Source organism: Lepisma saccharinum, chromosome 16 (genome assembly GCF_977018435.1).
Source record: "Lepisma saccharinum chromosome 16, izLepSacc3.1, whole genome shotgun sequence".
Lineage (NCBI taxonomy): Eukaryota > Metazoa > Arthropoda > Insecta > Zygentoma > Lepismatidae > Lepisma > Lepisma saccharinum.
In genome coordinates, this window is record NC_139244.1 from 14,122,759 (window position 1) to 14,146,551 (window position 23,793).

Consider the following 23,793-nt stretch of genomic DNA (forward strand, 5'->3'; position numbering starts at 1 on the left):
TGCCAATGCACCAAACATTGACACTCCGCTGTCGTTGATGAGCAACCTCGCAAAGCCAGTGGGGATTTTGCACAGACCAGTAGAGCATGTTCCTCAAATTCACATTACTGTGATTTGTAAACTAAGTTCCGTAAACAATATATTACTTAGGAATGAATTATTATCTTGCAGCTGCTGAAGTGCAAAACGACAGAATGCAATGCGGGCTTGAAAGTCATTCCCGTACAGTTCCTGGTGCAGTGACACATGATACGGATGAAATTTATGCCTTTGCAAAATTCTCCACACACTACTGTGGCTTATTCCAGAACCGCGTTCAATCTGTCGTACACTCACCTGCAGATTGTAAGCTACAGCAGCTAGAACAGTGATTTTGTTCCCGTTGTTAGTTGATGTGTTTGTACATTGACGCTTTCTGGGAGCGCAGCTTCCTGTTTCGATGAGACTTGTGCAGATGTTGGCAATGGTACGAGGTGAAGGGCACTGTTGATCTGGGTAGCGTACAATGTCACAGCTGTGGTTGCATTTTTGTGACATTCGCCGTAAATTAAAATAATGTGTAGTTTTCATTACTGAAGACCGGCATATCTACGTACTAGACGAAATAAGAGAACACAGTAGTAACAACAAAACAGGGTTCCAAATATCAATATGGCAAGTAATAGCTGAGAATAGAAACCGTCAAATGTGTCAGAGTATGTACGATTTCCCTGTTTGACACTTACAGCAGTGCAACACACCTGGTTGGGAGACACCACTAAACTGAGACGTGGCCCGTTATGTGTTTGTTTTTTTTAACCCTCGCAGAAAGTACAGTGGCGCAACAAACTGTGTCCATGCTGCCAACCTTTAAATGTTTCATTTTCTCTGCAGATATTTGCTGTGGGAAGGCGAAACCAATTCTGTTATCCATAATTTTACCTCTACTTTTCATTTCACCAGAAAAAACATGCATGTTCCATAAAAAAAAATGAACTTCATGTTGAGTACAATAATTTCTGAATTTTCTGTATTGTGCATATCCCCTCATTTTGTGAGTCCCTGACGTGGGTACATTTCCATGCAAGTAGATTTTCCATATTTTGTTTCGTGTCAAAAATATTTCAGGTGTCACCCTGTATAAACTGTTTTGTCATAAATATTTACGTTTGAAAACTAATTAAACAACTAAATACCGTGTACATAACTGTGATATGCACTGCACTACAACCAAGCAGTCCTTTAAAATTAGAAGTAATTCATTGATATTTGCCGATGAATGAATCTTCTTCAGTGCATCCTTCTCTTCAAATGACATTTTGTAAAATTTACGTGCATGTGATTAGACAAGACGTGAGTGACTTAATTTTACTATTCCATAGTTCATATTAATAGTAGAGAAGGTGCATTGTTACAGTAATTTTATATATTTTATATATTTTTATATATAAATTATATATTTTATATATTCCGATAAGTAGAGGCATACAAATTTCGTTTTTGACGAAAAAACGAAATAATGAAATAACATGCTGTAATGTTCATTTTTCATTATTCTGAAAGGTGTGAGGTGTATTTTTCTACCCTGTTTTTTCACGAAATAATGCAAAATGAGCTGCAAAATGTGAAATATACTCTTAAACACGAAATTTACCGTTTATATACCGACGCGACACTTTCTGAAGTCTGAAGTATCCTGTGAGTTATGCAATTCACGGAAAATTGATTAATTCTGCTGTAAATGTTTTACAAGCAAAAATGGACCGCTTTACAAAGGAATAAACTTAATACTCTGATAACTACATAAATGTGCTATTAGAAGGGGTAAGTTTATTTAGTGTAATAAGTGCAGTTTTTAAAGCAAATTTAGGATTCTATTCACAATTTTAAAACTAAAATGTCATTTTATATAGCACTTTTGATGTGATTATTCACCGCTATAACACCGAAATTTTATTTTAATTACAGCTTTTGAACCCGAAATTGAGTCTGTTTTTGTACCGAAATTTTGCTTTTTTATTTACCAAAAATATGTGCCTCTACCGATAAGTCATTGTCACAAAGAATGGACATTTTGTGGCAACGTGTTTTACTTTCTAAAAAAATCAGGACACTCAAAAAAAAAAAAAAGGGGGGGGGGGACTGTCCTAGCTAATTTGCAAAGTCTGGTCACCTTAAATAATGGAACATTTACCAATAAGAATATAATGGTGGAGATAAATATGTGAGTAGAGTCCTCCATTTCTTTGGGTGCCTGTCCTATTTGGAAAATGAAATGTCATATTCTCATGTTACATTTAGGAAAAATATACATGTTGTCTCTGTTCTTTTGTGAAAACTGAATATCATAACCATATCTTACAGTAAATACTGTATTGATCTCTTTGCAGAAAAGGTCACGTGAAAAGACTATTGTAGGTGTCCGTGCACCATACATGCGTGTCGTAGGCATTCAGATTGATACTCAAGGATCAGGGTTCAGCACAAGCACCCCTGTGACCTCTGAGGAGGAGGATAACTTCAGGCGCCTGGCTGCAAGTTCAAACATACACGAAAGAATTGCCCAAAGCATTGCTCCGAGCATTTATGGATCTGAGGATATCAAGAAGGCCATTGCATGCCTTTTGTTCGGAGGTATGTTATTTCAGTATATCTTGGCATTCCTCGTTGCATGGGTAACCAGCTTGTATGCGAAAGTAAAGTTTTTGTACTTCATTTTTAGAAATTTAAATGTAAAAGTCAAGTATTATAACCTTTTTGATTTTAACTTTTCATATGTTCAAATTTTATTCATCTGGATTACATTAAAATGTTTCAAATTAGGAACATAATGTTGACATACCTCAGACATATACAGCATGACAAAATTATTATTGGGGTTTCATAGTCGTTTAACAGGGTTGCTATTTGACTGGAAAAGTCAGGGAATAGTCAGGGAATTTTGCATATTTTCTGGAATTTATGCGCATTTTGGAGTTGCAGGAAAACCAGTAATTTCTTCCGGAAAAAATGTTGCTTTAGCTTTGTGTATGGTGAGGAAATTTTCTTTCTTCAAGAACACACCCGTTCGGAACCCATTCTCTTTTGATACGTGAAGCGGAGCAGGTTGGTGTTCGAACAGTTCATTGGTTTTGGATCTGCAATAAAGCTTGAAGAGCAGAATTTCACGTAACGGGCTGTGGTTGACGTCACACTGGACGGGTGCTGACTTCGAGTAAAAACAAAGGGACTCACTACTTCGTTCCCCCTGTGAACCCGTTCTGTGAATTTGAGTCCTTCTTTTGCGACCCGTTCAGAACCAACCTGATCAACTAGTTCATTTGCTCGTTCGTTGTCGTAGTTTTTACATTGCAGAGATGTGTTACAGCCGAGAAATTAGCAATTTTATGCAGTATCAGTGACGTCATTATTCGAATATGCACGTGTTTTGTGCATGTAGAACGAATTTATTTTTTTAAAACTGGTGCGAAAAAGAGGAATTAAACATACTCTGGTCACATATCGTTGTTAGGTTAGGAATGTTGGTTTCATGCCAATAGTAATTTTACGTATTGTTTACGTGTAGAATGAAATTATGCTGAAAAGTGAAGAAGCCCAAGTTCCTTTTGTTTTATTACGATTTCATCATGCTACAAATGCAACTTTTACATGGTTCGATTTCGATTTATGTCTGTTAACACATACTGCAGAGTTTTAGCGATTACTTAAGATTTTGTGAATATATGCTTTTGTGGTTAGGTTAGGAATGTCAGGTTTGGTTGTCTTAGAATTAAAATAAAGAGACTGAATGCACTCTACTAAGGTTCCGATTTATTTCCACATTCATTCCCACTAGTTTACGATACTTACTGTCGCTTGTCAACTGGAGAATACCTTGTCCGTGGAAAGCGTGTATGATTGAGTAAGGTCATATTGAAGATTTTTTTTCGAATCCAAATAGTGCTCATTATTTTAAGGAAGGTTCAAATTTCGTGTCACAATGATTGACAAAATTCTATGATAATTAGTCTTCCTGCTAGGAAAATTTGAAAAAAATCATAAAACATTCGGAACTGTTACCTTTTAAAAGACAGATTTTGATGTTTTCCGTAATATAAAATTGGTTCCAGCATGTGGAAAACTCAAATAATGGAGATATCTGATTCCAAAGTAAGGCCCACGTATATATTTTTTTTTTGGTGTATGATTGGTCACAGGCCCCATTCAAGTTCTGAATTTCCGTAATATGTACTATTTTCAATAAATTAAAAAATGTAATCATTAAACTTATTGCATATTTTCTAAAGGTACTTGACCTAATTTTCTGTTGTTTCTCATTTGTATTGATATAGGCTAATTGAGGTTGTATACAGGTTACATTGTAAAGCTTTGATATATGCCACATTTTTTTATTGATTTTTTTTACACCACCTTAATTGTAATAACTTAGTGAAAATGGGGAAGTACAATAGTTATTTATTTTTTCATTGAATAGCATTATATTAATCACTTGGTAAATTTTCAGCTAATAACTGTGTATATTCATAATAATTAACGTTCCTGCATATTTAATTGAAAAACATGAGGTTCAAAAGCAAAAATCATGAGGACAAACATGTCTGGAAAAAAAATATTTCTGGTCTGGAAAACCTGGGAAAGTCAGGGAATTTCATAATCAAAAAATCGTAGCTACCCTGTTTAAGTTCCCTTATAGACAGGGTACAAGGACAAGGCTTATATGGGAGGAAACAAATAGTTTACAAAGTGTATCTTATAAATGTTTTAAGTGAGCATCTTTCTTGGCACATCCATCTGGTAGTCCAATGCTTCTTGATGCTTTCGTTCAATACACTTGAACGTCCAGAACTATTTTCTTTGCAGACACAACCAGTTGTTTGAAACTTATTAAACCATCGATGAATGTTATTATTGGATGGAGGATCACTTCCAAATCACCATCAAAAAGCTCACTGAACTGAAACAGCAGAACCACACCTTGCAAATTCAATGACACAAAAGGACTTCTGCACTGGAGTAGCCATCTTGTAATACACCTAGGCCACTGTGACTGATGGGAAGCAAAAGAAGCGCTCAGGGTAGCAAACTTCCACAGCCATTTTTATCATTCATGTACCATGTAAACATTCACCTTTGTCTGTTGCAATATACCAACAACTTGAAGCCCCGGGACATGTTGTATAGATCACTCCTTGGGAAAGCTTGCTTCTTTCTTTACATACCAACTTTTACCAGTTTAACTTTCAACAATAGTTTTTCCGCAAATATGTTTTTACCTTCTGTCTACAAAACATTTACTTAGATTTCGCTGCATTATAAATAGGGCTGAGCCTATTTCAATGCTGATTTATTGGAATCAAAAAGTATCGGTTGGTTTTTATTTTCCTATTCTGGTCAATACATCTTCAGCATTTTGATCATAAGTGGGGTCACAGATATACAGCACAATACTTGCGTGGAGTCTAACTATCCTGAAATTTATGCAAAATTTGGAGTTTCAATTAGATTTTGCACCAATAGTATGCATGTTTTAATATTCTGATGTAATTTTTTAATGTTTTGAAGTGAAAACTAGTAAATTGATATTGATAGTTATAATTAAACTGGCATACTCGCCCACTAATATTAATCAGTATGTATTTTGAACAACTTTTAAATGTTACAATTTTGAATCATTGTTATTGGTTCAAAGTGGTATTGGCTCAGCTCTAATTATAAACTTACTCAGAAGTTGTAGAAATTGTTGGGGGGGAGGGGCAGAAGTTGGCTTAGTAGCTCTGTGGTAGAGCATTGGCAGAAAATAACAAGAGATCCAGTTTCAATTCCTGCTTGAGCGATATTTTTCACAACTCTTCAGTAGACTGAAGTACAGTGAAACATCCATTTTACGTTTTTTATGGGATCAAGCTTAAAAATCTTTAAAAATATGGGAGAATGTAAAATTGAGGAACGTGAAATCGGGGTTCCACTGTATGTAAAATATTGGCAACTAAAATTTCCTACAAAAAAAAAACCAACAGTTTCACAGAAAAAGTTAGTAATAGTTTCTCTGTATTTAAAATTTCACATCAAGATGGTATTGTTGATGTTGCACTTGTGAAGCATGATGAGATTGAAGGCCAAGGATTTGAGTCTCTGCACTCTCTGGTAACGGAGATTGTTGCTTAGAGTTAACCATGATCAGAAATTCGGAGCGATTGCAACTGATTTCACATGTGCATTTGTTATTTTAACATCAAACGATCTAACAATCAACTATCTATTAATAGTAATATAGATAAAATCCCATTTCATCCATATTTTTCTATTGGAGATATATTAGGATTTCTAATTACAATTTTAATATTAATACAAATAAAATGATTAGATCCAAATTGCTGTCTGAAAAATGCTCAAACTTTTTTTCGAATACAATGTTCCCCACCGGAGATCGAACCTACTACCTATGACATAATGGGCCTTATCTGATTTGACATTTCGCCGTGCTTGAATATGTTCGTTCTTAGCATATTTTTTTATTGTTTTTTTTTTGTGTCAGGCTACTAGTTGTCATTGATTTCAGTATTAGCTCTTTTATATTGAAAGGTATTCAAATGGAGCTGAGCCGATGTATCGGTATTGGAAAGTATATGTTGGAATTGTCTTACCGATATCAGCTGATACTTTTCTGACATTTTGATCTGCAAAATTCAAGCATTCTATTTATTTTGCACCAATTTTTGCATGAAAAACTGGATGTTGTGGGTACATAACATCTACCGTATTTACGCATGTATAATGCGCACCCTGGTTTTTGATTGGGAAAAGTGACAAACAATTATATCTCGTATATAATATGCAGTATAATCCAGTTTAAAGAAATGGCTTCCTTAGTTGTAGGACGTAAAGTTATTGTTATGCCGATCAAGAGTGAATGACATCATACCTATTCAATGAATCACCTGTTGCTATGTCGACCATTTCACTTGTGTATGCAATGAGTCACCCACCAATCCACAATACCTCCCCCTTTCCCTCCACTGTGTTTAGCATCCCAAACCTTTCACTCTTTAATCACCATATTTATTCTGTAATAATAGATAGCGAGATCAAAATTACGTTATTGATTTGCAATGCTCAGGAAGTTATTTTCTATTATTTCTTGCCCAACAAATACTGCTGTTACGCATCCCTTGTGATGGGAGCTGCATTCTTGAATTCTGCCAGACTGGCACTGCTTTTCTTGGTGTTGCAGAACATTACATTTCTTCAAAGTTACAAATCATGGGAAATGTCCTTCATACTTTTATACATGGTTTTGCTCATTCCTTCTTTACTTTTTTTTAAAAAATTTGAAAATATATACTTTTCCGTGACTAACGTAACATTTATACAAGGCACATTCAGGACCCTCAATCTAGCAGTTAGCAGTACAAGATTTCTTTCATTAAGGCATTTACACACTGAAGCTTCAACAATGTCACAGAAGTATAAATTCCATGTCGTTACAAAATAAAGGGCGAGTTTCGTATACAAAAACAATAGGCGGGCATAGCTGCAATCGGTATCAAGTTGCGAAAAAGACGAACGCCATGGTGCGACAAAGAAGGCAAAGAGAGACGGCATGAAATCAAAGGAGAACGATTTGCCACAGTTGTTCATGACACAAGATGCATTTTCTTTTGTAGGTAATTGTGATACGATACAACACAAGTAAAAAGATTCCAGTAGCTGATGCTTGCAGTGTACCATAATAAAAACACAACAGAGGTTCTTTCAGTGAAGGTTTTCGGTTGCTGTGTAGAGCAGGAAGAGAAAATGTTTCATGCTTGCCAGAAAATAAAATTCACATGGGAAGTTAACGTTAACCTACAAGAAACTACAAGAAACTTCAGATTCAAACTTCTAGATTCGTTAATTTATCACTTTACGACGGAAATACCATATATTAGCATACTGATACGTACGTGCTTAATTTCGCGTGACAAAATTCCTGAGCTTGCCAACAGCTGATTAATCTGTCCGCCTGTTTGTGCGAACGTGGCAATGCAGAAAACCCCCAACCACATGGCAGCCAACGAGGAGACAGAATTTGGTCACGTTCTGATTGCACACTGCTTCTTATCGCGGCCCGACTTTGTGTTGTTTTTGGTTAGTTTTATAGAAGTCTCCTTTCAACTCGGCAAAACCAACCGAACCATCAATAATATAGTATAAAGTAAAAGAGAAAAGAACTCATGTAAAAGGTAAAGTGCTCCCCTGTGCTTAGCACCATGCCATAAAGGTGTATAGGGGGTGTGGGGGTAATGCCCCACACTTTCTTGATCCGGTCGTGAGTGGGGGTGATGTAATCATCATCACGCCCCTGACCACCTTTACCCCCCAGGGTTTCCTCCAGGTACGGATGCAAGTGTCGCAAAATCATGAAATGACCCTCTATGGTTTCAGGTTGGCTGTCTGAATTATTCCGTGCATAAAACGCACAACAGTTTTGGGAGCAAAAATTCTGGGGAAAAAGTGCGCATTATCAGGGAGGCTACGCACCGTGAATTCTACTTGAATTTTTCTCCGTAGACATGGAAAATTACAACTTTTATTAATCCAAATCCTATTCAAATTATACATGTATTTATAAATGCCCTGAGGCACATTTTTCAAAGTTGAGCTTTCATTTTTATGTAGGAAAGCAACGAAAGCTGTATGAAAAATAAATCAATTATCTCGATCCGTTTACTTTGTTACTGTCCTTTCCAGAACAATCTGACAGATCAAAGATTGTTGCAAGATATCTTGAGGTTGATCAGGTAATTTTGAGTTTGACAATTAACAATTTTTTCTAGATAGTACATCTGTGACTTGGGTTTTGTAGATGCATTTCGAGTGATTATGTGAAATTGTAAACAGTGGTGCAACTACAGGGGGGCAGGGGCGTTGCCTCCCCAACGTTGGATGGAAATGAGTTCTAGGGGGCAAAGGAGGGGGCAAACATTGACGGCCAAGTGAACCTCCAAGGGGCAATTACCGCCCACAACTTCACATTTTATGCAAATAAAGATACTTACATAAAATTTTCTCGCTTTGCTCGCAATTCCTGCTTTTCTTAGTCTTATCAAGTTCATATCCATAGCTAGGGGTCGGCGGGAGTCTGCCCTTGGTGCCGAACGATCTAAATTTAAAAAAAATTAAAATTGATATATTTATTTGTGGTTTTAAGTCCACTTTACCACAGAACGTCTAATCGGGACTGGACCTACAGTTTAAAGTGGGATCTGAACCATTGTGCCATGTGCCTCCACAGGTATCGAACCCAGGACCCCTTGATCACAAGGTGACGATGTTACCACTACACCTTCGGGGAGGCACAAAAGTTGTAAAAGGGAGAATGCATTGGCATCCCGTGAAATTAGTTGTACCCTATTAAATCAATATTGATTTCAGCCTGAAAAATAATGGATCCAAAAATGTTGTTGGGAACAAACTTTAATGCAATAAAAATATTATAAATTACCAGACAGAGAAATAAGACTTGTCTTAATTGATTTTGTTTTAAATGCATGAACAATTAATTGTTTTGAGGAAAGGGAGCGTGCACATTTGAGAGACAATTTATGTAATTTTTGCTGTTGGTTTATTGAGAGATGGATGAATTGATTGTGTAATGTATTTAAATAATATACTATGTTGTATGTAAATATGAGTTTTTAAACTCCATAGTCAGTAGTTATAATGAGTTCCAACGAGCCTAAAGATCAATTGTATTTTAATCATTCATCATGCCTTTTTTAATGACTTATCATGTATACTTTAATGTATATATCATTAATATTTTATTGTACCTCTTATTGTATTTAGTATTTCTTTTGTACAGTCACAACTTTATCATTCAATCTTGTATTATAAATTTATGACTTTTTTGTTTTACATGTATATGTACTGCTGTACTAAGGCCAGCCAGCTGTTTTTCAGCAGGATAATACTAGCATAAATAAAATAAAATATGTACTAAGGGATGGGACGAATTAATCGGTACTCTATCGGTATCGACCGATATAGGTATATCGGTAAAATTATCGATTATTTTACCGACCCGATATATCGATAAATATCTGATAATTTAGTGCACAATTCTGCCATTTTGTTGTAATTTTTATGGATAATCTCCATACCCTACTTTCTAAGAAAGTAAATGTCTTTAAATATGCAATTTCTTTTGCACTGCAGTCACCTCGAAACACACATTTATTAAGGAGGGCAATGAACCTTTCAGGTTCTTTAAGGACATTTATAATTTTATATCGGATCGGTATCGGCGAAAATTTCATATCGGCCCATCCCTAATATGTATTAAAGAAACTTTGAATACGTACACAATTTAGTGTCCACGTCGATCCATGTTGCATATGTGAAACATATATTGATGAAAGTTATACATGTTAATGTAAAAAATAATTATTTTTGGAATTCATTTATCAAGCATTTTCTGTCTCACAAATAGTGCCTGTGCTTGTTTTCCATTATTAAGGTCAAATTGAACGTGTTGAAAAAATAATTCAATTCGTTTGTTCGAAGACAAATGCTTTAGCACCAACTTCTCCCCCTTTTTGCATAATTTACGAGGATAATAACGTCTTTGATACTACTACTACTAATAATAATAGTAACAATGTTGGTCCCAGGTTCGAATTCCGGCTTGGACATGGATGTTTGCAAGTGTCCATTTATCAATTTTGTCATATCACTCATCCCCATCTTCGCAAATTAGCCAAAAGTGACACAAGAAGCAAAATAAAATAAAGCAAATTAATAATAATAATGTTATAATAATAACATTATTATTAACACTGTTCTTATTAGTTTATTCTGGTACTTGTTAACACTGTTATTATTATTAGTTTATTCTGGTACTTGTCCCTCCCCCCTCCCTGACAAAAATTCATAGTTGGGCCTCTGATTGTAAGTAGAAACTCAGCACCTTCAATTAAATATTTTCATTATATTACGTATACCGTTTAATTGAATCAGAATTTTTGGATGTTGGAATCACATAGACCCTTTATATTATGAAGATATTTGTGTGTGGATGTTGAGAGGCTGTAATACGTAAGGTTGAAATAGAGAAAACATTTGCTTGAATTTTTAGAAAGTTCGCCTTGAAAAACAGGAATTATACAGTGTGTCCGTAAAGTCATGGTGCACTTTTGACCGGTCACAGGACAGCAACAAAACAAGATAGAAATGTGAAATCTTCACCAAATAAAATGAAAACTCTCCAAGTTTCCGTACTATGATGCGAAAGCGTGTGCGCACACAGGTGATGACGCAACACCACGAACTGCGCAGCAGCGGATATGCTTCATAAGATCGACAATGATGAACGATTTCTGCAGAAGATTGTGTTTAGCGATGAGGCGACATTCCATGTATGTGGACATGTTCATCGCCATAACGTCCGAATATGGGCTGCTGAAAATCCTCGTGCCTACGTGGAGTATGAACGTAACACCCCTAAAGTGATAGGCCCATTTTTCTTTGCGGAGCAGACTCTGACGGCAAACAACTACCTTGACATGTTGGAAATGTAGGCAGTGCCACAATTTCCAAAAGATGTCATCTTTCAACATGACTGCGTGCCTCCACACTACGCCAACATTGTTCGTGAGTTTCTAGATACAACATTCCCCCAGCTGTGGATAGGCAGGGGTTCTGTCCAGCCATGGCCACCACGATCCCCAGATCTGACACCCTTAGACTTTTACTTGTGGGGTTATGTGAAGCAACATGTGTAAGTTACAGTGAACATATCAACGACATTAATCTTTAAAACAGAGAATCACAGACGTTATTCACTCTGTTACACCAGACGTCCTTAACCGTGTGTGGGAAGAACTTGACTATCGTTTAGATGTGTGTCGGGCAAACAAATGGAGGCCACATCGAACTGCACTGAATAGGTAAGAAACTTGGAGAGTTTTCCTTTTATTTGGTGAAGATTTCACATTTCTATCTTGTTTTGTTGCTGTCCTGTGACCGGTCAAAAGTGCACCATGACTTTACGGACACACTGTACTTGAATTTTATCATGGTCCTAGAGTAGCCACCCCAATTATACATGAGTAAATACGGTATTTTAATATTCTGATGTATTTCTTGAATATTCTAAAGCAAATTTTTTGGTAAATTGATGCATATTATTGGAGAGGAATATTTACATGCTAATATTGATGAATGTTTTGAACCAATTTTAATTATTACAATTTTTAAAGTGTGTGTATCGGTGGGAATCTGTAAGACTTATCTGCATCGGTATTGATATCGGTTCAAAGATGTATCGGCTCAGCCCTAGTTTGAAGTATTCATGACATGTTAAAAAACTTTGAAAACTGAATTGAATTATGTAAGTGTTATTCAAAACATTGAGCTTAATCTTGTAGTGTTTCCAAGTTAGGTTGAAGTTTCCTCTTCAGTGTATTTTAGGAAGTTGCCATTTTCCTCTTTAAGGTACCTTTTTAAGTATCACTTCCACATGTTGCTACCTTTTTTTAGTGTTTCTCCTATTTCTAGTGAGGAATTTGCTTATTTCTTTAGGTGCTCGTAAAAGGATGCCTGATGGCCTGACAAGGCGAGGTGACATCAATGTCCTCCTGCTGGGTGATCCAGGAACAGCAAAATCCCAGTTGTTGAAGTTTGTAGAAAGTGTTGCACCCATTTCTGTCTACACTTCAGGGAAAGGATCATCGGCTGCTGGTCTTACAGCATCTGTCACTAGGGACCCACAGACGGTAATTATTTTAAAAGTTTATTTTCATTAACTATTCATAATAATATCAGGGTTTTCACTGACCTTGAAATCCTGGAATGGTCAACGAGGGCAACATATGAGTGGAAAAGTAAGTGGAACCTCGATTTTACGTTTCTCGGGGAACGAGAGAAATGCTTGAAAACATAAAATCTAGAAACTTAAAGTCAAGGTGTGAGTTGTACATCCAAAATCCTGTGTCAGTTTGGATGCGAGAATAAAAATACATTCTATTTTATTTTTTTTCCTTGAGTGAATTTCTTGGTGAGAGATATTTTATCATTAATGTGTTATATATTTGTCATTTAGATAAGGCAGAACGTAACACCACATGCCATCATTTCATTAAGTAGCAGAAGTCACGTTTATGCAGGTACTTACTTTTCAGTGACAGTAAACAAATTTGCAATAGGATGTGCTACCATCTTTACTTCCTGTCAGTCAGACAGCTATATTGAACAAGACAGCTGCCAGCTAGAGATGGAGTAGGAAGCAGTGACCGGCCACTCTGTATTTACTGTACTAGTTTCTCTGTATTTAAATTTCACATCAAGTTGGTATGGTTGATGTTGCACTTGTGAAGCATGATGAGATTGAAGGCCGAGGATTTGAGTCTCTGCACTCTCTGGTAACGGAGATTGTTGCTTGGAGTTAACCATGATCAGAAATTCGGAGCGATTGCAACTGACTTCACATGTGCCTTTACTATTTTAACATCAAACTGGATCTAACAATCCACTGTCTATTAATAGTAATATAGATAAAATCCCATTTCATCCATATTTTTCTATTAAAGATATATTAGGATTTCTAATTACAATTTTAATATTAATACAAATAAAATGATTGGATCCAAATTGCTGTCTGAAAATGCTCAAATCTCTCTTAACCCACTTACCTTCACATGTTTTAAACTTGATTATTCTTCATAAATGGGAAAAGAGACATGCGGTAGTATATAAATACGGAGAAACTAGTACTCAATTTATCAGCGAAACTGTTTTTTCTTCTTTGTTCTATTAATTTCAGTGGCCACTGCCACCATCCTCGTTGGAACTTGCTGTACTCTTGCTTGGCGTGCATCTTTTGTTTGTAGTTCTCCGGATGCCGCTAGGTGCACTGTTGTTAACTGTGCGTCTGCATCCGTGTCTGTATGAGCCTCCCCGATGACGCAGTGGTAGCGTCGTCGCCTTGTAATCAAGGGGTCCCAGGTTTGATACCCAGTGGAGGCACAAGTGGTTCGGATCCCACTTTAAACTGTAGGTCCACTCCCAATTAGCCTTACTGTGCATAAAGTGGACTTAAAACAACAAATCAACCAACCATCCGTGTCTGTCAATGAAAGAATCCAACAGCACCTAACAGATGCGAAAAAAACCCAACCCACTACTGGTCTTGCTAAACACATCAAATACAATAGCCATAAAATTCAAAAGGTACAAGTCAAACACACTGCCCAAACACCAAAATCAAGGAAACGCATGCCATAATGCACTTCCTGCACAAGCTAAATATCGATAGCGGACAGGCGCACCACACTACCACACTTGGATTCCCCTACTACAACAATTATCGCCCGGAAATAGCGGACGACACGGGACGCAGATGCACAGTTAACAACAGCGCACCTAGCTGCAGCGAGAGAACTACAAACAAAAGACGCATGCCAAGCAACAGTACAGCAAGTTCCAACGAGGATGGTGGCAGTGGCCACTGAAATTAATGGAACGAAGAAGAGAAAACAGTTTCACGGATAAAGTGAGTACTTGTTTCTCCTTATTTATTTGATTATTATTGTCTTAACTTCTGAAGAAGCCATATGATGTGGTTAAAGCTAGAGTAACTGAGTAAGTACTTGCCTAATCTGGAATTCAGCTACTTAGTAATTGTTTAGTTATTTTGAACAGTGATTAATAATAATTTATACTGTTGATAGCAAGGACAGTTAAAACTTTGTTATTAGCATGTTAAAGCACCACAGAATGACCTGGAAATTGATTTTAAATTGTCAGGGAATTTGTTGTGGCAAAATTAGTTGAAAGTGTTGTTATTTGTACTCTCAAGGCTTAGTGTTTGCACAATTTTAGTATGTAACCTCTGAAAAATGATATTTTGGGTTTAATGTTGGATTGGAAATTCACTATATTCTAATGTATTGAACTGCTAAATTGTTGAATAACAGTGTTCACCAAGCTTGTAAGTAATACTTCTAGTGTTGTCAGAAAGTATGTGGAGTCCTATTGACATTAGTGTCATCTGTCAAACTTTCTTCACTTACAATGGTGTGTACCAGAAGTTGATAATAATGAAGTTTAACTTGATAAGAGCTATGTGCACATGATGATTGGACCTTCGAAGGTCACTTTGTGAGTGGTCTTTCAGAATTTATATTGCTGATAAATGTAGGGGCCATCTGATGCTTTCTTTTTGTATATATTTGTGTGATGCATATGGGAAATGGAAAATGATTAGTGTACTGGTGCTCATTGCAGAGGAACTTTATCATGGAAGGTGGTGCTATGGTACTGGCTGATGGAGGAGTGGTCTGCATTGACGAGTTTGACAAGATGCGTGAAGATGATCGGGTAGCCATTCACGAAGCTATGGAACAGCAGACAATATCCATAGCTAAGGTTAGTGATAGTTGATACGTACATAATATATTGTACTATTTGGAATTGTGTTGTCCACATATGCTTGTGATTATCATTTCATCTTATCTTTCACCTCCATTAACGAATAGTGGCAGAAAGGTGATGTTAAGATGCAGTCAGTCATGCAGTTTTATGGACATACTTGGGAGTAAATAAGATGTTTAAGGAACCATTTTTTAGTGTGAGATGTTAATATAAATTATTTTTTGGGAGATTTGTTTTAAAAACCTGAAATTATTCTGAGCATGTCATCTTGATTATGAAGTAGCCACCCTGTTTTATTATTTTACATTTTCGTAATTCATTTGGGCTAATTGCAATGAAGAGATTATGATTTTAATCGTATAAGATCGGTGACAAGATTATGAGTTGACAACCTAGCATGCTCAGCCACCAAGGTGGCAAAATACAACATGATGGAGTCAGTTACAGTTTTATAGTGGTTAGTTCAATGTGTTACAAAGCCTGTACCTGTATCTTAGGTTTGAATCCTGGATGTTTCCTGTCATCTATTTCATCACTTCATCTTCATAACAATTAAACATAACAAGATTAGAAATTGCTGTGTACAAACATGTATATATGTAGAGAATGGCAGTTACAGGGGTATCCTGGTAAATCTGGAATTTTCTCTCTTAGAAAGTGGCCAGCCAAATTCTGCACACACCGTAATGTGCAATGCAGGCATTCAAGAAGAAACCACCAATCAATCAACATCTGAGATTTGCCTCTATGTTCTACTTTTGTACCAAGTTGCGTAAGAATATATTAATTTTTTCCCCGAATTTTACTTCTTGTACTCTAGATAGTGGTGTTTCCAGATTTACCTTGATGCCTTTGTGGAGATCATAGTAGGGTGGATATGCATGTTAAATGCTTTGCACTATCTTGATAAGGAAATGTACATTACTGAATACACAAGTGAATATGTTTTCTCCTATTAGCTGATAGATTTATTAGTCTTCTGTTGTTGAAATTACAAATTGGTGTATTGCTAACATATTTGCTGTTATCGCAACTCCTTTTAACCTTTACTCTGCCGAGGGGGTCGTCAGAAAGGAACTCCGGTTTCGCAGAGGTGTTTGGCGCAAATTTTAAATTCGTACACTTATTTGACAAAATACGTTATATCTCTTAGACTATTGGACCAATCTACTTCGGGTTACTTTCGTTATGCAGCTAAAACATCAGAGCATGCAGCCGTGCAGAAATCAAAACGCCAAAGCCAATAAGAGGGGTTGAGGGGCCACGGCCCCCAACTTTCAATGAAAAAAATCATAAAAATGGGGAGTTTGTTTCACATATTCGATAATGTGATGCACCCAGGAACTTGAAATGACTTTCATTCCGTTGAGAAAGGACCATTCTTTGAAAATAAGGCTAAAGTTTGCATCCCCTTCCCAAAATAGCAGGGGAAGAGGGGGCGAACTCCCCATTTTTATGATTTATCTATTGAAAGTTGGGGGCCGCGGCCAAGCCAACCCCTCTTATTGGCTTTGGCATTTTGATTTCTGCACGGTTGCATGCCCTGATGTTTTAGCTGCAAAACAAAAGTTACCGGAAGTAGATTGGTCAAATAGTCTGAGTTAACATTTTTTGTCAAATAAGTGTACAAATTTAAAATTCGTGCCAACTTCCATACCTAACCATACCTAACTTTGGAGTTGGGCAGGAGGGGGGAGTGCATCCACATGACGTGCCAAAGCTTCGTTTAATTCACTGTAAGTGTTTCCGACCGAACAGAAAAGTATCAAGATGAAAAAAAAAACAGGAATTTTGTAATCAGCTGCATGGTCGAAATATCGACCAAAATACGAGTCAAGGTTAAATCCCATAGTTCTTTGTTGTACAGTTCTGTTCACAAAAAGTGGCACATTTTGTAAGGTTGGACAGTTGAAGTATGTAAACTTGATCTAGGCAGGAATGTACTGTGTAAACTTGTATTATTTAAGAATTCTTACTTCGTATTACCGGTGCATCTGTTTCCTGTTAAGAATTTAAGTTAATGTATCCATTGCAGGCTGGCATCACCACAACTTTGAATTCACGTTGCTCAGTTTTTGCTGCTGCGAACTCCATTTACGGAAGATGGGACGACACGAAAGGGGAAGAAAACATTGACTTCATGCCAGCCATTTTGTCTCGTTTTGACATGATATTTATCGTAAAGGATGAACATGATGAAGAAAGGGACACAGTAAGTTCAACCTATTGTTATCTTTCTTTTCAAATATGTATTGTCATGGTGTCCACAAGATTAGTTGTCAAGCACAAGAAGTTTGAGAGAAGCATGGAGTGTAGAATCTAGGGTTGAGCTGATATTACTTCGAACTGTTTATCCATTTATAACACCATTAAGCCTTGTTTCCATTATATGAAAATCTAAATATGCTGACCAAGGCAGTAATTTATTTTATTATAAAACATAAACTAAACGTAACGTTTCAACCTTCTAGCAAGGTCTTCTTCAGACTCTTTTGTACTTGGTACAGAGTCTGAAGAAGACCTTGCTAGAAGGTTGAAACGTTATGTTTAGTTTGTTTTAATATAAAATATATTACTGCCTTGGTCAGCATATTTAGATTTTCATGTTTATCCATATCAATACTGATGCTTGAAAATTGTAATTATTAAAAGTTCAAAATACTGATTAATATTAGTGTAAGTTTTCCACTCCAATTATATGGATCAATATACCAGAGTTTTTCTTTAAAATATTCAAGAATTACATCAAAATATTAACATACATATTATGTAACCTTAAAGTTTCATGCATAAAGCATCCTGCCATGAAGGCATATTTAGGGAATGTGGGTGTAGGGTCCCACACAGTCTCGATCTCCGCCATTTTGGAGGTGATGTGATCAGCATAATGTTCTGGCTACCTTTACCCCTCAGGTACCCATTGAATTTGAGGCTGGGTGAGCCCTAGAGCCACTTTATGCAGGGACAAAATGGGAAGATTCCAACCTTAGATCACCCGGCATCTCCCATGTGGCAGTCCGACACCCTACCGACTAGACCATTGCAGCTCAAAAAATACATATGTACTCCTCAAATCCATTTTTTCACACAAAAGCAATGCAAAACAAAAATAACTGAATTTTAAATAATTCTAGAAAATTAGTCTCTGCGAAAGTGTTGCATGGCATTTTTGCAGACCCCATTAAAACCAGAAATATCGGTATTGGCTCAGCCCTGGTAGTAATATTTAATAATTATAATTTATCTCAAATCTGTTACAAATACAGTGGACTTTTGATTTTACATTAAATCCTCATGAACCCAGTAGAGAATTATCCCTGCATCTTGAGTTTTTACATCTAAGGCACCTGAAAAGCTTTAAATCAAACTTCTACTGTGTTGCAAAAACAACACTGACATGATGGATAATAATTCTTAACTAATCCTTTGTTGTTTTGCAGACTTTGGCAAGGCACATCTTAAATGTGCATATGAATGCAGGGGAAACTACTCAAAATGCCGCGGATGGAGAATTGTCTGTTGGCTTCATTAAGAAGTACATCAACTATTGTCGAAGGTAGGATCTTATGCAACATATATACTTTTACCTTAAATATGCACATTGCTGTTAAGCTGTCCTAGAGTACAGTTAGAAACAAACATTGGTGTTACATCCAAAGTGGTCCGCACGGTGCAGTCTAAATCGTCATGCTTTGGGCTCAGACTATGGGATGCATGCTGTTCAAATCTCATAGGAAAAGCAAAGTAAATTTAGTATTGTGTGCAGTTTTGATTGTAATGGACAAAATACAGAAGGTCGATCCATGTATGTGTCCAAATTTGGACTAGCACTTACCTTATGAAAATCCACAGGACCACCATTGGTTGGCCTCGGTGTGATCACCGTGTGTCTTGGCAATAGCCCTGCATCGTAACTTCCATTGTAGGAGGCTACGATGAAGTCCTGGAAATGGAATCTTCTGCCATTCCTCCTGACAGGCTTTCCACAGACCCGAAGCGTAGTGACACGATGAGAGGAAAATGCCCATTTCAGTAGACCAAACCCACAAAAATCCATGGGACTCGCATCTGGTGACTTCACCGGTATATCGTGAAATGGAATAGCACGAATGCCGGTGTCTGTTGCCATCTGTTGCAGAAAGTTCTGGGTAGAACGAGATGTATGTGATGAGGTCTTATCCATGTGCACAGAGACTTGATTACTGCATTTCCATACAAACGCAGCAGATCGTCTGTATAAATTGGTTTCAGGATATGCTGCTGAATGAACACAGTTGATTTTACAGTTTTTTTTGGGACCTGACTAATAGTTAACTTGCCTTGATAGGTGTATCCTACGACAACCAGAAATCCCTTCGAGAAAGTTGCCTTCCAATGACGGACGATATCTGGACGGCATTTTGCATCACGGGGAGTGTACATTATGGCTCGAATTTTGCCATAATCTGATAGATAAATCCATGCCTCATCTAGTGTGGCCACAAACTTCCACTTGTCCCTGGATAAATGGCGTTCGTAGAGGTGCCTGCTGTTGGTTGTTCTCTCACACCGATGGGCCTGACTGAGGTAATGTCTACAGCTTTTAAAAGACCTTCCGCTCGCTTCCTCGTCCACCTGGTGGGCGACTGAATAGCTGGAACCTCGTGGTTTTTATGCCGCTTGATTATGTTCTTGATTGTCATCGAACCCAAGGGGCATTCATGTTCTTTGCACTGTTTCTGAATTTTTGACACCAAATATTTGGCATGGAAAAGTGCAACTATGTAGCCCTCCCAAAAACGGTTCACCTTAGGAGCCATGATGCACACAACACACACTCGCGATAGTGCCACGATACTACAGGCTCTAACCATCCTCCCACGCTTTAAACCGTTGATTCTGTGCGCAGGGGTGATGGTTCAAAATCGGACACACATACGCAGATCGACCTTCTGTATCTCTTCACATGATTGAGCTTGCTTTAGGTATCTTACTGATCAGAAAAAAGTCAGGAAAATTTGTAGAGCCGATACCAATGCTGATCTATCGGTTGAATTTTATTTACTGATTCCACCTGATACGGCTAAAGGTTATAAAAATGTGCTTTCAATGTATAATGACAGTTTAGCTATAGTAGGCATGTATGCAATGTATCTTTGTTATTGCAGAAACTGCGGACCTCGCCTCTCCGAAGCTGCTGGTGAGAAATTGAAGAACCGCTATGTCCTGATGAGAAGTGGAACTCGAGAGCATGAGCTGGAGAGCGAAAAGAGACTTTCCATTCCAATAACTGTTAGGTCAGTATTGCATGAGAAAAGGAGGCATATTTCTCCATTTAGTCTGTCATATTCAAGGTAGACTGCTTAAAATTTTACGAGCACATACATTTTCATTATCTATTATGGTCAGAATTTTTGCACCGTAACTGGATAAAAACCATGAATTTAATTTTTATTTAAATCATAGTTTGAGATTTTTTTAAAAAACATGCATAAATTTCATGATGGATGCGGTAAACGCTGTTTAAAATTACTTACGTGAAATTTTGAAATTTCATATTTCCGCGTTGCACAAATTTGCTTTTTTTCCTTTTTTTTTACATAGCATGTGAAACTTTTTTTTTAGGTGAAAGGTGTTTTCTGATCAACTTTTCTTTTCTATAGTCTGCAGATAAAATGCTATGATGCAAAAGAACTTCTTGTGACAAGACTGCCTGCATGTTTTCTCGATCTAGTGCCATGCCAAAAGATTAAATTTAGATTAGAATATCAAAGAGCATAAAAATACCATTCTATGGTTACGAGATTAATGAGATAATGAATTTGATGTTGCATATCAATCCTTTCAGGCAACTCGAGGCTGTCATCCGTATAGCCGAATCGCTGGCCAAAATGCAGCTTCAACCTTTTGCCACCGAGGTCCATGTAAACGAAGCTCTTCGTTTGTTTCAAGTCTCAACCCTGGATGCAGCAATGTCTGGAAGTCTGGCAGGTAAGCAAGTTTTTTAATGTACAGTTGAACCTATATTTTATGTTTTTTCAAAGGACTAGTGTGAAATAATTTTAAATTCAGGAAACAAAATACTTCCTTAAAACCTTACAAAGAGACTGGAATGTGAAAAACCATTGTTGAGGCATGTTAAATCTTTAGAAATTGTCTATATAGTAATAATAAAAATTACTTAGAAACAGTTGGACATTACAAATGTTGGTATTAGAAATGAATGAATATACATTCTTAAAGCTAATGCTTATTAGAAATTTCCCAACTTCCATCCCACAAAAGAAATTAAATAATTTAGATGTGGTTCTAGTTTACGGTAGTGATAATTTAATGCAAGTGAATTCAGATATGACGATGTAGCAGTTTTTGAACATTACTGTTAACTAGGGGCTTATGAGAATAAACTGTTCCCGATTGTTTGTTGTAACTGGTGGAAATTTTTTTTTCCATTGATAGCTCTTGACAAAAAATGCCATTTTTTTATATGTACAATAGGCAGGAAAAAAGCACACTGAGATCTGTAAAATCCTGATTTAAACTGATCAGGTACTTTCAAAATGTTTATCACAGAAGAGATATTGACATAATTTTCACAAATTTAATATGATACAATCTTGTTTTATTCTCCTGCAAAGTTATTTTATTCCCTTCAGTTATGTTATACAGGTTTATTCCTTCTGATCAGTATGTGAAAACCTATCTGTACCTGCCTCAATAGTCTCGCCACTGAAGTTTGCAGATCTAAGTCTTGGCATGGGAATGGGTGCTCAATTTTGTGTTTCACTACATCAGTTTCACCTTTCATTAATCTGCACCATTTCATTTAGCCTTAAAAAAGCAGGAAACCAATGTAGAGGAAGAAGACAGCAAGTGATATTTCTGATACAAAACAAGATTTTTTACAGCATCTTTATTATAATTATGTTGAAAATGGCATTGTATTTCTGTTAGATAAACATGTATATCACAATCGATTTAAGAAATTGTCAGCGAGTATGTCAGAATCTGTAAATATACTGTTTTGTTACCTTGGTAATGCATCTAAAAATGTAATTAAAGTTTGTCACTAATGTTAGCCATTCTGTCTGTGTCAGCTATTTATATGAAAATACATGGTGCAGAAAGTCAGAGTAAGTCATGTAGTGCATATCAATTTTCCAACTTGTGGTGTGAACTGCCCCACTTATTTTTTAGATTGTCTAGTTATTAATTACATCATAGGAACCATTCTCATCGTGTATATTTGCATCTGCACAAACTGAAATAATTTTTTACAACATAAAGAATGATGACTTCTTTAGGTTAATTTGAGGCTCTGCACTCTCTGTGAACAAGAGATTGTTGCTTCGAGCTCCGTGATCCGATTCGCTACTGACTTGGCAAGTAAGCTATTTTGTTTTAGAATTGTACTTAAGTGACAAAATGTATAAGAAACAAACTTGACATTTGATGCCATTAAAGATCATAACATGAACATAGTCATTTGAAATTTGTTTTGTCTAAACAAAAGCATGCAATTTTTTAGAGAACATTTCTTGTTTTGCAGGAGTTGAAGGTTTTACATCACAGGAGGATCATGAGATGTTAACACGTATTGAGAAGCAGTTGAAGAAAAGATTTGCCATTGGTACACAAGTATCTGAGCACACCATTGTTCAGGATTTCCTGAGACAGGTTTGTAAATCTCATTGTACACTTTTAGAACCTACTCCTCATAGAGTATTTTAAGTACTATTGTTGTCACTCCATGCATATTTCCGTCCCATCATGTTTTCATGAAACTGTGAGAAATGAGTACTTTGAATGCAAAGTAATCAGGAAATCATAAAGGAAAGATACATCCTATGAATGTTAGTTGAATACAGAAATGATTGAATGGGAACCTGAACCTGAACATGTTTGTTCTGAAAAAAATATACTATAAATCCAAAACTATTGACTATGGTTACTGGTTATATCTCATTTTGTTCAGTAAAGACCAGACCACAAGCATGTACTACCAGAGAACAAAATTTCCTCTATCTACATATATGAAGATATTATATTTATTGTTTTTTTTTTTATATACGTGGAACATTTGAGATGTAAATGTAATAACATGTCCTCTTTCATTTTCTTAGAGCAAATGATACATTCATGTAGGACTTCTTAAAGGAGGTGCTTAAACTGTTATGTTGGTATGAAGAGTGATGATTTTGTAGAGGTTACTTTTTGAGATTCTGTGATACCACTGCTGACTGACTTCATGCATTAACAGTTAACAATACATTAGGTCTGTTGAAACTGGATGAAAATAATCTTTAACGATGTGATATTTTGTAGAGCAATTAAGTAACAAAGTATGGATTCATACTTTTCCCTTCTTCAAGAGGAGAATCCCTTATCCATGGGATGTAACAAGATCTTAACATGTAATGAGAT

The 23,793-nt window shown here is 36.5% G+C and overlaps 1 protein-coding gene across 1 annotated transcript in view; it reads left to right on the plus strand.

Annotated features, from left to right (window-relative positions):
- Mcm5 (Minichromosome maintenance 5) overlaps positions 1-23,793 on the plus strand; it is a 51,771-nt gene that overhangs the window by 19,289 nt on the left and 8,689 nt on the right. Inside the window, exons 7-14 of the mRNA XM_083137731.1 lie at positions 2,370-2,613; positions 12,541-12,734; positions 15,244-15,384; positions 17,426-17,602; positions 18,831-18,946; positions 20,538-20,666; positions 21,218-21,360; positions 22,919-23,046. Of these exons, the coding sequence (XP_082993857.1) occupies positions 2,370-2,613; positions 12,541-12,734; positions 15,244-15,384; positions 17,426-17,602; positions 18,831-18,946; positions 20,538-20,666; positions 21,218-21,360; positions 22,919-23,046 (1,272 nt within the window). The remainder of the gene's footprint in view (positions 1-2,369; positions 2,614-12,540; positions 12,735-15,243; positions 15,385-17,425; positions 17,603-18,830; positions 18,947-20,537; positions 20,667-21,217; positions 21,361-22,918; positions 23,047-23,793) is intronic.